General features: G+C 37.1%; 1 protein-coding gene across 1 annotated transcript; it reads right to left on the bottom strand.

Annotated features, from left to right (window-relative positions):
* Positions 1–12,360: 12,360 nt before the first annotated feature.
* On the bottom strand, positions 12,361–14,639 carry LOC113342798 (ferritin-3, chloroplastic-like). Its single transcript, XM_026587221.1, has 8 exons — positions 14,192–14,639; positions 14,018–14,101; positions 13,875–13,935; positions 13,701–13,788; positions 13,278–13,339; positions 12,989–13,054; positions 12,813–12,876; positions 12,361–12,714 (listed from the first exon to the last, which is right to left on the bottom strand). Exons 1-8 carry the CDS (start codon positions 14,503–14,505, stop codon positions 12,677–12,679), a joined length of 777 nt encoding a protein of 258 aa, XP_026443006.1. The 5' UTR covers positions 14,506–14,639; the 3' UTR covers positions 12,361–12,676.
* Between the last annotated feature and the right edge of the window lie 344 nt (positions 14,640–14,983).

Consider the following 14,983-nt stretch of genomic DNA (forward strand, 5'->3'; position numbering starts at 1 on the left):
CGGTGGGGTATGTGGGAATGGTGATGGGGGTGGGGGTGGTAGGGACGGAATATGCGGTGGTGGAGGTGGAGGAGAGGGTGATGGCGGTGGGGTATGTGGGAATGGGGATGGAGGTGGGGGTGGTAGGGATGGATTAAGTGGTGGTGGAGGTGGAGATGGAGGTGCATGAAAAGATGATTTGCAGCAACACTCGCATGTAAAAGTAGAAGAATCATAGGGCGTACATGCTTGGTTACTAACTGAACTAAGCAAAACGGCGCATTTAAGTTCACACCACCTTGTGCAACATGCACAATTATTTGTTGGACCACATAAAATGACATCGTATATGTCACCTCGTTTGCATGTGAGAGATGGAGTTGGCGGAGGTAGCTGTGGTGGAGGGGGTGATGGAGGTGGCGGTGGATGGGACGGAGATGAAGGAAAAGGTGACTTGCAGCAACACTCACATATAAAAGTAGAAGAACCGGAGTTATTTATAAGCGGTGTACACAACTGGTTACTTACTGAACTAAGCATCATGGCACATTTAAGCTCACACCACCTTGTACAACACCCGCAATCCTGCGTCGGACCACATAAAACTGCATCATATATGTCACCTAGCTTGCATATCTCGGATCCGGTTACTGATATGATTCCTGATTTTTTACGTAAAGCCCCATGGTATATGTCACCAGGTCTTATCATTTCTGGTCCAGTCTGTGATGTGATCTCGGTAATATCGTCTTTAGCGAGTGTCATCTCTATAATATAGAAAAATGAATCTATAATTAGCCATAATTGGAATCAATATCTGAGAAGAAAACACAACAGGAAATAAAGATGAACAGAATACATGATGCAACCAATAATTACCTACTATTTTTAACATAATTGGAATCTGTATGTACATGAAACATACTTATCTTTTGCAACCAAGATGGTATTCCCTCCATCCACTATTAGTTGAACTATTTTATAACTAAATTTTAGTAAGACAAAGATGATATTATTTTCTATTTTTTTGCCATTATAGTGGCCATTATTTATCATCTTGATTGACACCAAAAAAAAAGTATTATTCCTGGAAACAGATTGATCGAAATATGCTACAATTATAACGGCTTTTTTCACAAACATTGGTCCGGGAAATGTGATACGGAGTACTATATATTGGGTTTGTTATGTTATGATGATTTTTGTTTTGCTGATAGCCCTATTGATTTTATTAGATCAAGGACTATGTAGCAGAAGTAGGTTCCTGGGTTTGTATTGTTAGGACATTGGAAGGAATTCTATTATCGCAGCTGAACGAATAGATCAACTTTTTTAATGATGGGAGAAGAAGATAAAAAGTAAATAATGATGGGAAGAAAACAAGCTCAAATTTTGAAAATTATTCTCAGTCTGCTCGATTCAAACAGAGTTTCTTGCTTTAGAATTGAACAAAGACGTTCACAAATTCTCAAAACAAGACATCCTAATAAGAACTGATCTAGTTCAAAACTTTTGTTCTACGCAGGTGGATTTTTGTTCTCCCTTTATCCAAAATCTCTATAGACAGTTTATCAGAAACAGTAGCAAAAACCAATCTACATTTATTAAATCAAAATACAGAAATCGAATCCTATAATCCGTTCAAAATAAATCAAAACGACCGCATTTGTGGAAGTAAATAATGCTAAATAGTACTCTTTTGAACTTACCTGACATGCTAACTATTGCAGAAAGTAAAATCACATGGAGGAAACCGGTCAAAAACTTGGTTTCCGGTGCCATCATTGAGATGGACTTTTAGTTGAGGGGTGAGTGGGTGTGTGGGGGTGTTCGGCTTTAAATTTATGTGATGGGATTTAAGATCTATTTATAGCAATTATGTTCGACAATAGGCGTGCCTCTGCGTTGCCATTTTGCCTGCTTGGCACACTCACAAACATGATTGAGGAGGCAGCAATTTGAATCCTAAAAATTTCAGATACATGATTCGAGGGACAGTCTTTAACTTATCCGCAAAAGATTGTTGCTGGACGAATTGGAACGCTTATAAGCGTTGCTAAGATCAAACGGCTAATATTTGATGTGCGAACAAGAATCTATCAAACGGGCGAATATATCGGATAACCCGGTTTGTTGGTCAGCCCATCCGGAAACTAAGATCATTGTCAAAATTGGAACATTCCTTTCCTATTTAATGCATTTAAAGAGTAAGCTCACTCTAATTTTTTGGTAATGAGATATTTTATTTCGCGACATGGTTTATTCTGGAACATATATAATCGTTGCTAACTAATTTTTTTTGTAACTCCTGAGTTTTTTAAATTTTGGTTTGCATCATATTCTTGATTTAGTTTTAGTTTGAAGTTATTTAAGACGAAATGGGTATGTTTTGATCAATTTTTTGAAGTGTAACAACAGTTAGAGACCACCAATATTCGATTGAGTTAGATGGAAATAAACAAAATTTTGGTACACCACAATTTTTCAATTTGATTCAACTTGAAGCAATTGAGGACCATTTCAGTCTGTCTAGATCCAGTTGATGAAGTTTAATAACAGTTGGGACTGTCAATTTTTTATTAGAAAAAAGAACAGTCAGTTGGCTTACAATTTGATGGAATTGCGCTTTTTTCTTGGCAAACCGTGGCCAAAACCACAACTGACATTAAACAATCTAGTGGCCAAATGCTAGCGCATAGTGTTATTTTCTTTCATATTCTCAGGGAATGAGGGTTCGTGGACGCTTTTATATGGACATTGTTTTTCAAGAGTTGAAGCCATTTTTTTTTCCAAGTCCAAATGAAAATGACCCGAAGCCAATATTTTGGTAATGCATTCTTTAATTATATAGAACTTGACAAACTTATAAATTAAATGAGCACAAACCAACACTTATAACACTATTATCTACCATTTTAAAAAATTAATCATTAACAATTAACAACCGAAATTAGAATCTGTAGGTGGTAAAATCTGGTGTCTCAAAAATTTGCTCATTTTTAACAAGAATTAAGAGTTTAATGAGATGAATATTAGGAACCTCATGGACCGCCGGACCCTACTTCTGGGCCTGACCACATAGGACCGATATTTTCCCCACTTGACCACATGTTGCAGCAGGTGTGGGGTTTTAATCTAAAAGGTCTCGGTGTTATGTAAGGAGATGCCCAAGCTTATTAGGCACCACATGTACTTCCTCTTATTTTATGTGGGACTATCCTAACTATACATATGTGGTGTTTATCGAGCCACATACTCCAACAATATCCACCTTGGAGAGATTAAACCACCTCACCAAACCAATCATACTCCACCATATGATCACCTTCCGTATATGCTACCCATCGAACATGATTATTGTCACTGCGTGCCCTGGAACCATACTCCACCTTGAGTTAATGGGAAGGCTAGCACTAACTCCACCTTGAGCACAACCTTGCCCACCTAGAACCCTGCTCCACCTGAATTAATGGGGTGCGACAATGACTCCACCTTGAGCGCCAGCTCTACCTTGGGCCTTGCCTGCTCCACCTTGAGTCTGACTCCACTTGCGCCCTAAACCGGGTGACATCCATAACCACTTCTCCGTTCGGACAATAGCCCAAACCATAGGCTCTGATACCAGTTGTTAGGATCTTCACGGACCGCCGGACCCTACTTCTGGGCCTGACCACATAGCACCGATATTGTCCCCACTTGACCACATGTTGCAGCAGGTGTGGGGTTTTAATCTAAAAGACCTCGGTGCTATGTAAGGAGATGTCCAAGCTTATTAGGCACCACATCTACTTCCTCTTATTTTATGTGGGACTATCCTAGACATACATATCTGGTGTTTATCGAGCCACATACTCCAACAATGCTCTGATACCAGTTGTCAGGATTTTCTTAGGGAATCACTGACAACCGCGGAATAACGGATCTTGAGATATTATGATGAATAATAAGTAAACCAAGCACAAACAACTATAATAATACGAGAAAGATAAATCAACTCACAAGATACAAGATTTATAAGGGTTCGACCATTACATATAACTTGTATATATTGTCTACGTCCACTTTGAGCCGCACCAACTCAAATCCACTATGAAGAAAAACGATTACAACATCGTGTGAATCCGAGCAGACCCTTGGTTGCACCGCAACAATTACCCGAGACGATAACCTTGTCTCTTGTTCCTCACCAATGTGCTCTCACAACGAAACCCTAGCTTTAGCCCTAAAATTTATACAAGAAATTTCTTACCGATCTCTTAATCGTTTTCTACACAATACAATTATACAAGGCCTGATTACCTATTTATATAGGTTACAAACTTAGCCACCAATTATCCTAGCCGGTTTAGGAAACCCCTTCCCTAAATAACCACGGATAACTTTAGGAAATAATAATTAGTCTTCAATAACTAACAATCTCCCACTTTGAAGACTCATTTATTGTCTTCAATTCTCATTTTCTTCAACTTTGGATTGACGGTGCTAAAAACATCTTCTTTCTCAGTGCGGCTCCCTTCCCAGATCCTCATTCTGAGAGACCAACTAAAGCCTTGCAAAGCTTTAGCTTGTCTGATGTAAATTCCTTGGTAAACATATCCGCCGGATTCTTTGAACCAAGAATCTTCTCGAGCTTCAACTCTCCTTCTTCTAAGAGATCCCGAATGAAATGGTAACGGATGTCTATATTCTTCGTCCTAGCATGATAGGCTGAGTTCTTGGCTAGATGTATAGCACTTTGACTGTCACTATACGGAACACTATCATTTTGTTCCTTGCTCAACTCAGCTAATAAGCCTTGTAACCAAATCATCTCCTTGCTCGCTTCTGTTACTGCTACGTGCTCCGCTTCCGTAGTAGACAATGTCACCAACTTTTGTAAACATGAGTTCCAACTATACAAGAAATCTCTTACCGATCTCTTAATCGTTTTCTACACAATACAATTCCATAAAGCCTAATTACCTATTTATATAGGTTACAAACTTGACCACCAAGAATCCTAACCGGTTTAGGAAACCCCTTCCCTAAATAACCACGATTAATTTTAGGAAATAATAATTAGTCTTCAATAACTAACAATGAATGCGTTATAAAAATATTAACTTCAAATTCTTTATCATTCGAAAAAGGTGATCTAAATTTTGTAAGGTAATATCTATATAAGATTTTACACGAATCCTCTATCACTCTTAGGATATGTGAAATCATCGTGTATCTCATGCTTTTCAAAAATAATAAAGATAACGACACATCCTTATCCTGCTAGTTGAGCTTACGATATCATCTCATGTGCACCGTTTAATGACTGATCATCATACTACACATATCTTGTATTCTATCTGCAATCTATAAGACAAACCACAAAAGATCAATTAAATGTGAAAAGCACACATATCCACTCCAGGCAATGATTAAGCGGTATCTCATTATTTCTGACCACAACATGTATAACATCGAGCGACTCTCAATCTACAGTTTATCGAGTTTCCACTTTCACCAGTTTTCATCATATAGTCTATGTCGATGTAGTCCAGTTGTAAAGTTTTCTGCTAGTAATACCAATGACTTGAGTATGATTTTTCATCGCTAAATTATTTATTAATGAAACAAATTTTTCGTATAACACCGCCGAAGATGAAGTCCGTAAATGATGTTGTCATTTATGTTCTTAGAATCGAAGTTCGATACACCTCTCTAAAAATGATACTTACCACCGGCATAATATAGTACGTAGATTCCATGTTATCTGTTTACCTCCCTGTAATTCATTATCATTCATTCCACATTAATGCGACGTGGGGTCTTCTTAATAAGTTGCACGGTCCCATATTTATTTTCAGAGATCTGGTAAATTAAAACTAGAAATCATGGAGAGCAACAGTGCCTTAAACCTATAGTCCGTATCAGGGCTCCTTTCAGTGTCCGGTTGTTGAAATTAACTGAGCCACAATAATGGCCTGCAACGGCTGCAACCTCTAGTGTTGTAATATGGTAGGAAAGAGAAATCGTACATGTAGGTTTGGGTTTAAATAAAATGGGGAAGGTGGTTTGGATAATTATTTTCCGCTTGCTTAATTTGGATGGTTTATGGCTATGTCTTGTAGAGCTTAACTTGAAAATTTTAACAGTATGCGTAAAAGCACCTACCAAACCACAATGCGTTTTGGTAAAATTATGCAATAGTTGGATAAGAATTTCAGGCTGTCAGATAATACAATTATTTGCAAGTTAGCCAAACAATCAACCCATAACTTCGACGTCACTAGCTTCCAGCTATTTAGACGCTGCCCATCAGCAATCCAATGTGAATTCCGTAACAGTTGGGACCACGATATGCACATGTGCCTAAAGGAGATGCTTTGAACATGCAAACGGGAATGGCCGAAAGGCACGATTAGGAAAAAGATGGATCCGACGGGTACTAAACGTCTCATTTTGTTTAGTCGTAAATTTAATTTTTAGTTTCCAGTGAAAAACCTTAACGTTGTTGGAGTGCTCGTATCATTATTCTTACTCATAAATTTAGTTTCTAATCTCTGATGGCGAACCTAGAGTTGCCGAAGTTTGACATAATTTATTAGTCTTGTATTGTGTTTCGACCTCCAATGACAATCCCAAAGTGGAAATATTTGAAGAGTGAAAGTGTGGTAAATTTCATTTCTAAAAACCCATCATTAAGATGGTGTATAAAGTTGTTTGATGGAACATGACTTAGAAGTGGTGATATTCCTGGCATGTATTATTTCGGCTCAAAAATTCCAACAACGACATTTTGGACGTCTGACAGCGGTATCATTAAGTTGAAGGTGTTAAGACAACTTCCTTGTTAGTGCAGATCCTCTCCCAGATCCTCATTATGGGAGACCAATTAAAGCCTTGCAGAGTTTTAACTTGTGTGATGTAACTCCCTTGGTAAACGCATCGCCGGATTCTACAAATCAAGAATCTTCTCGAGCTTTAATTCTCCTTCTTCTAAAAGATCCTGAATAAAATGGTAACAAATATGTATATGCTTCATCATAGCATGATGGGATGAGTTCTTGGATAGATGTATAGAACTTAGGCGGTCACCATAGAGAACATTATTCTTTTGTTCCTTTCCCAACTCAGCTAACAAACCTCGTAGGAAAATCATTTCCTTGTTCGCTTCTGTAACTGCTAAGTAATCAGCTTCCATAGTAGACAATGTCACCGGCTTCTGTAACCGTGAATTACAACTCATTGCAGATGACCCCGTGGTATGACTAGTTGAACTTCGCCTTTTGTGTACATCACTCGTGAATCCTGCATAACCCCTCGAGATACGAACCAACTATGTACCTCTGTCTTGGAGCTATTTTTAATCCATACAAACTCTTATTTATCTTACATAGCATATATTCCATGTATTTTACTGTGAATATGTCTGGATACTTCATGAAAATTTCTTCATCTAGGTCATGGTGAAGAAAATTATTTACATCCAACAGTTTAAGGTATGGAGCTTTAAAAGCCACTACACTTAAAATTACTCCCACTGCATATGCAATATCCATATACATGCACACCATGGAAAGTTAGTCCACCACATCTCGCATATCAATTTGCCACTTGCTTGAGTCATCAACCACTAGTGTTTCTTTAATATCTTCAGGTTCACCTCCATTCCTAGTTGTCAGACTGGTATCACCAACATCCGTAAGTAATAAATGATTCAAAGCATACCTGGGTTCGGTTTCGAAATTCTTGAAGATTTTCGTACTTCTTATCGAACTGTAGGAGTAAATCCAACTGCGGTAGAAGTCTGTTCACCCTGTACTTCTCCTTCATCAGGAATACCATGCTCTTCTTGTTTCACACTTCTTCCAGAAACATCATTAATATCGATATACAACTCCTTATCATCGTTGCTTGACCCGACATCTTTAACTTTTGTTGTATTCTTATCCTTGTACAACTCGTTGTCATTGAAAGTAACATATCTACTTATAATAACTTTGTGACCGTCATTGTCCCAAAGTTTGTACCCAAAAGCGTCATCTCCGTAACTAAGAAATATAAACTTCTTTTCTTGATCTTAGACCTCTCACCGGGAATAATATGAACATAACCAACATAATCAAAAACATTCAAATAGGAAATACTTACCTTTTTGCTGGTCCAAACCTCCTCCGGTATCTTCATATCCAATGGACTACTAGGTGTCATATTGATTAGATAAGCAATCGTCCCTATTGCATGAGCCCAGAAGGTCTCGGAAAAACCAAACTGTATACTCATGCACCTCGTACGTGCACTCAACGTCCAATTCATACGTTCTACTACTACATTCTCCTGTGGTGTCCTTGGAACCGTCCTCTTTAAACGAATTCCATTCATAGCACATAACTGCAAGAACATTTTTTTTTGTCATACTCACTACCGTTATATGACCTTAAACACTTCAAATATAGATTTTTTTCTATTTAAACCGAAGCTTTCCACTTATGAAGCACTTCATACACATCGAACTTATTCTTCATGAAGTAAAGCCACACATTTCTTGAGTGATCATCAATAAAGGTGACATAATAACGGAAAACACTATGAGATGCAACATCATCTGGTCCCCATACATCAGTATGAAACAAATCAAGTTTCTCACTTTACAAGTTTTTTCTTTCTCTGCTGAAACTAACCCGATTTTGCTTTCCAAGAACACAGTTTTCACAAAAACATATGTCAACATACTTCACATTTAGTAGATATCCTCCCGAACACAAAACTTTCATTGTGTTCTCACTCATGTGCCTCAACCTTTTATGCCATAAGTTAGTGTCTTCATCACTACTAGCCACTGCAAAAGTAGATCCATCTGAATTCTGGTATAGAGTATCAAATCTAACTCCTCGAACTAACACCATAGACCGTTGTTCACCTTCTAATTGTGTTTCGTTAATACAACTACACAGTCATCATCGCAAATTTGACCCACATATACCAAGTTTTTATTCAAATTTGGAACGCGTAGTACATCCTTCAACTTCCATGTCGAACCATTGACTTTCAGAGTTACATCAGCCAAACCGACGATGTCGCATGCTTCATCGTCACCTAAGAATAATTTTCCATGGTATCCTTCTTCATAAGAGATCATAATACTCGTATATTCCGTCGCATGGAAAGAAGCTCTCGAGTCTATAATCTAAGACTCATCTTGCTTGTCCTCAGAAGCAGTAGAAAACCTTAATTTCGCAATCACCTTCTTGTTATCAACAAGGACCTTCATTGGTTCCGCAGATGCAACTTCGTTGACCTCCTGTTGATTACCTTTGTTTCCACCATTATTAGTACCTTTGTTTTCCGGACAATCGCGCCTGTAATGTCCTACTTTATTACATGCCCAACACTCAACAACACCTCTAGACCTGGATTGAGATCTCCCCCTAAACTTTCCACTATACTTCCATCTAGATTTTTTATTGTTCTTATTTGAAATCATCCCTCTATCTTCGTGAAAACTTAAGGATGAACTCGAAGAACTAGAACCATAACCTTGCTTTGTTCTTCTCTCCTCTTCTGCGATCAACCTTTATTGCACATCATCAAGCTTCAACTTCTCACTCCTGCGGAATTACTAATATTTGTTCTTGCGGTCTCCCAACTCTTTGGTAATGACGACAACAACCATAAAAGTGATGCTAACTTTTGAAAGATTATTTAAACTTCCCAAGATGTGCTGAAATCGCTTCGCCTTTTTGATAATTGTTCATACAACATAATCTTCCCCGAGGATGATGACTTTTGAAACAACTTTTCAAGTTTATCCATAAGATCCTTCAAACTAGTTTCCTCTTATACATTATTGTAGACTTCCTATGTTAGACATTTACGGATCACGGGTACACACTTGCGATCAAGAACTTCCCATTCATCGTATTTGAGTATTCCCTTTTTCACGACTCCACTTAATGGAACAACAAGGTCTTTCTCGTATAGGTAGTCTTCCATATGATACTTCGAAAGCGCAAAGTTTTTCCCGTTGAAAAATTTAACCCTAGCTATAGTACATTCGTTATTATCACCCATAACTCACACTTCAATCGTACTATGATAAACCCTATGCTTTGATACCAGTTGTCATGATTTTTATCGATCACTGACAACCGCGGAATAAACATGATCTTGAGATATTATGATGAATAATAAGTAAACCAAGCACAAGCAACAATAATAATACGAGAAACATAAATCAACTTACAATACACAAGATTTATAGTGGTTCAACAATACATACAACATGAATATATTGTCTACGTATCTTTGAACCGCACCAACTCAAATCCACTATGAAGAAAACGATTACACCGTCGTGTGAATCCTTGCAAACCCTTGGTTACACCGTAACAATTAGCCGATATGATAACCTTGTATCTTGTTCCCCACCGATATGCTATCACAACGAAACCCTAGTTCACCATTCTTTATTAACTCTCTACATGCCCTAGTAACCTATTTATATAAGTTACAAACCTATCCCCCAAGAATCCTAGTCGATTAGGAAAAACCTTCCCAAAATAGGAAAAAATACCAACCCAAGAGTCGTTCTGAATCAGGTCACGTCGGTACACATACTGATATGCATACCTTCCTTGGTTTACAAGTTCAAACACTTTTCAATATACATACCGGTATGTGCACCACAAAAAATCTGCGAACTAAGTTAACACTTCAGTTACTTAACATCTCAAGGATTGTGCAATGGTTTTCGAATAAACAGATATGCACCAACGATGAGCCATCTTATGTTTGGTGACAACTTGATCTTCTTTGGAAAAATCGACAAAAAAACATGAAGAGTTTAAAACTCCCTTTGCAAGAAAAAAAACTTGTTGTTTATCTAGCCAAATCATTAAGGCGTCAATGATTTACGAAGAACAACAATTATGGATGAACATGGCCTTAACCAAAGGAAATCGGAGGATATATATAAGTACGGAAATGTTAGGTCTACCGACTAACAATACCTACGGAATCTCACCTCAAACATATGCCCTGGTCCCACTTCTACCGTCGATGATCCCAATGTTGAAAATTCACCATGAATCGTCCATTTTCCTTTGAGGTTATTTTGCGGGATAAAAAATCAATAGGTGTAGCATCTTCTATATATATATATACATATGGGGGTATTTTGCCCAGAAATGTCATTTTGGAATTTCCAAGTTTTTTTTATATCTAATGACTTGTAGTAGTTAGTTAAACTTATCATTATATGTTGGTAAAAAAATAATCATATAGCCTTCAAGGTGTTTCAGTCAGTTGCTGCCATCATTTCAAAATTCAAGTATATTTTCGAGGGCAAACTACATTGGCTTTGCATTCTTATGAAGATCCAAGTCCACTGATGTGATTGTGATCTCCGTTTACAGAAAAAATTACTCTTAATTAACTGATTTTAACCAACTAATTTTTCGAGCAAGGGTTATTTAAGAATTTACCACCAATTAATCCTCCTCCTACCGTGGATTATGGAAAATGTTATCAGAAAAATTAGGATCGGAAAAGTATTGATCTTAAAATTGTCATTCTTGAGTAGTGATTTTTTGTTGATCGTTAAGACTAAAGATTTACTAATTTGATTATGATCATGATATTCACAGACCTTATAAAATAGAAAAAATAAAATATCACAGGCGTCGTTTTTGCTACCGACATTAACAGCCGCCGTGACAAAGCTTCTGGATTTCGAACAATCAATTAAACTGATATATGTAAAGCTTGGGTATCATTATCTTATCACCCATGGAATGTATTTCTGTTTATCTCCTCCTGTAGTTCTCAGTGCAGCTCAAATCTCTACATTCTCATTAAAAGACCTTCATGATTTATGGGATCATCTTCGTTTCAATCTTATATTTTTATTGTCTGATCAACCCTTCTTGTTTTCTTATCCACCCTTTATAAGACCAAGGCCTGTTTATCTTGTTGACTTCTCTTGTTTAAAGCCCTAGGGTGAGAGGAAGAACACTAGACAGATCAGATCTTTATGGAGAGATCAGGGTTAACAGGTTCATTTACCAAACAGAATCTTTCAAAGGAAAACTTTAGAGAGATCGGGTCTAGGTGAATCAATTTACAGTCCGCCTGCTGTTCTTAGAGTTCCTACTAATCGTCTATGGCAGAAGAAGGATAGAAGCTCAAGCCGAAGGGAAATCAGATTTCTTTGTTTCATTACGATAAAACAAGAAAACTAACCACCCATTATATTTCCCTAAACGCCCTTGCCGTAACAATTAGAAGATTATTTGTTACAAAACTTACCGATAAATGGCAGTTTTTTAGTGGTCCCTCATGCCCCCATTCAAAATTGCCTCCATCAAAAAATTTCACGTAAAGCGAGATAGCTGAATTGCAAACCCGTTAATTGCAAGCATATACATTTATTGATGAAGGGTTTCATTATAATTGCAAAGTGCAAAGATACACTAAGATAGATCCTCCGTATTCAAATATTAGCACCTATAACACATAAGGGATTTTGTATATATCTCCCCACATAATGATAATACCCATACTTTATAATAATGAAAAGTCGCAAGACATCTTAGACCCCATGAGCTACTAATGCACTACATTTTAATAACTCTTTTACGATATACTCACGCAAGCAAACATACACGCACATGCATACAGCGAACTAAAATTGAAATCTTCGATATGTTTGATGAAGACTGCATCACGCATTCAAGAGCATCTGGTTAAAATGCCATACCCCTGCAATTTCACCAATTGAAAATACTTGATTAAAAATACAGATTTTACTCAGGAATTCAAGAAAGTTATAAAACAATAATTTGAGTTCCAACTATTACCATGTCCCTTGCCGGTCCTCCTCAACTGGGCAACAATTTCAGAGATCTTCTTAATGGTTTCCACCTGCAAGAGAGAAATGCAAATAATCCATTAGTTATACCATAAAAAGTATTTCTCCTAATTAACCACGAAATAAGCACCAGACAAATCCGCAAATAAAAGTAACTTAATTTACCTGATCAGTTACGAAGGTGCTTTCAACAAATTCCGCAAATTGCACATCATTGTTACTGTCTGCTACCTATTTTTTGTTCAAGGAAGAAGCCATTGTCTCAGTGGATGCCCATGAAGAGTATAGTATAGGCGAAAATCCAAAAGCATTGCATTTTCTACATTTTGAACCCTAAACACTTGATGCGGCAGTTCATATCTTTGCATAGTAAACGATAAATGTATATTTCTTATTTGTAAGTTGAAACTTGGATGATATAAAAAGGTAGAAGTTGAAAGAGTTTGAAGCTCACACTGTGTAAGTTGAGAAGCTTCTCGTTTGATAACTTCTCTAGAGACAGTGCCAGCTCCATACCTGAGTCAAAAACAGCCATAGTAATTATTAATCAGTAGAAGTACCAGAGATACAAATATTCCTAAGCATATAAGATAAGTTCAAGTAGAACATGGAGAAAAGAAAATCCAAATCGCAGATAAATACTCATAAACCAACAATTATAAGCCTACTACAGTTAGGGACGATAGAGAAGCAAGAACATGTATGTAATGTATGGCATGGACAAACGAATACGAACGGATACGAATTTTACAGTTTAAAAGGTGCAATCACGTATACGGCTATACTAGCAGGAATTACACATACACTATGAGGCATGAGCAAATATATTTGACGTGGAACACAAACGAATACGAATTTAACGAGAACAAGGACTTACCATTCAACGCTTCTCCTTTATCATGGTGATCGAATTCAGACCTGGGAATCGTCATACTATATAGCATGACTCTACCCCCTCTTTTATTCTAACAATTAGTAAAACAGCATCATCAACTGGCAAAATTGAACCCGAAAAACAGAGTGATCGAAAAACAAGAGAATAAATAAACACCTGATATTCCATAAGTAGCTCAGCATTTTCCCTTTTTTGTGCACTAGCTTCCTTAAAGAACCTAAAATTCAGACAATACAGAGTTAGACCAAATGAAACAAAATCACAACAACAAAAAATCTCAAAGGGTTTTAGCAAATTACTTCGCAAATCCTTTGAGAGCAACATAATCCCTGTCGAAGTATGCGTACAGTGCATGATACACATACGATAAGTTGTATTCCACACTGATTCAATGAAACAACAATTTAGCATCAGAAATAAAATATCCAAGATTTTCTGAAAAAACGAAGGATCAATGAAATAAATGAATTTACTTGATCTGTTCATTAAGGGCAGCTTCACAAATATCTGAATACATTTGACGAGCAAGAGAATATTGAGGAAGATCTGATAGTAATTGAAGTTCTTCCTTAACTTCTTTAAATGGTTCGAAAACAATATCAGTTACTGGACTAATAGGATTATTACTCAATTCACTTTCCGATACACTCATCACAAATCTATCGGTAATTCTTTTCTGTGATAAAAAACTCACAGAAGATGAGGAAAAAGGAAATTTGTTCGCATTATCAACAGTTGCTGTTGATAGAGAAAACGCCGTAAATGGAAAAGATGTTCTTAGGAGCATGGTGGCAGTGGTGGTGCTACTGTGATTTGTGTAGTGAGGAATGGGAAATACCTTAGGAGGAGGAGAACATTATATAGTGGAAAATATATGTTTGTGTATATTTGTGGATAGCATTTAAAAACGAGAAAGGTGAGGGAAATGGCTTTGTACTTGTTTATTTGATTTCTTGCAGCGGTTGCTGGTGAATAAGTTTGATTTGGCCTTATGGGACTAAATCTCAATAAGAAAACATCACGCCTATGGTCATGGAGCGGGTATGGGGTGGTCCAGTCACTGCCCCGTTTATAAGAAAAATAGACGAGCAAACAAAATAACTGCTCTATTATAATGAGTAGTTTTTCTACTTACTTCCTCCGTCCTAAATTAAAAATCCGTTTTGACTTTGTCAAGATATTAAGGAAATCCTATAAAATATCATGACTAGCCCTTGACTAGTCTATTTAATATTACGTTATTACCAAAATTAAAATTATTAGTG

This window comes from Papaver somniferum, unplaced genomic scaffold, assembly GCF_003573695.1.
Source record: "Papaver somniferum cultivar HN1 unplaced genomic scaffold, ASM357369v1 unplaced-scaffold_47, whole genome shotgun sequence".
NCBI lineage: Eukaryota > Viridiplantae > Streptophyta > Magnoliopsida > Ranunculales > Papaveraceae > Papaver > Papaver somniferum.

Bases quoted from the DNA above. Each gene is read 5' to 3' on its own strand.
- LOC113342798 (XM_026587221.1), bottom strand. From the start codon at position 14,505: ATGCTCCTAAGAACATCTTTTCCATTTACGGCGTTTTCTCTATCAACA. The intron at 13,789-13,874 runs GTGTTTATTTAT...ACTAATTGTTAG, and splicing joins AGCTACTTATGGAATATCAG to AATAAAAGAGGGGGTAGAGT. The intron at 13,340-13,700 runs GTAAGTCCTTGT...TTTTTGACTCAG, and splicing joins TAAAGGAGAAGCGTTGAATG to GTATGGAGCTGGCACTGTCT.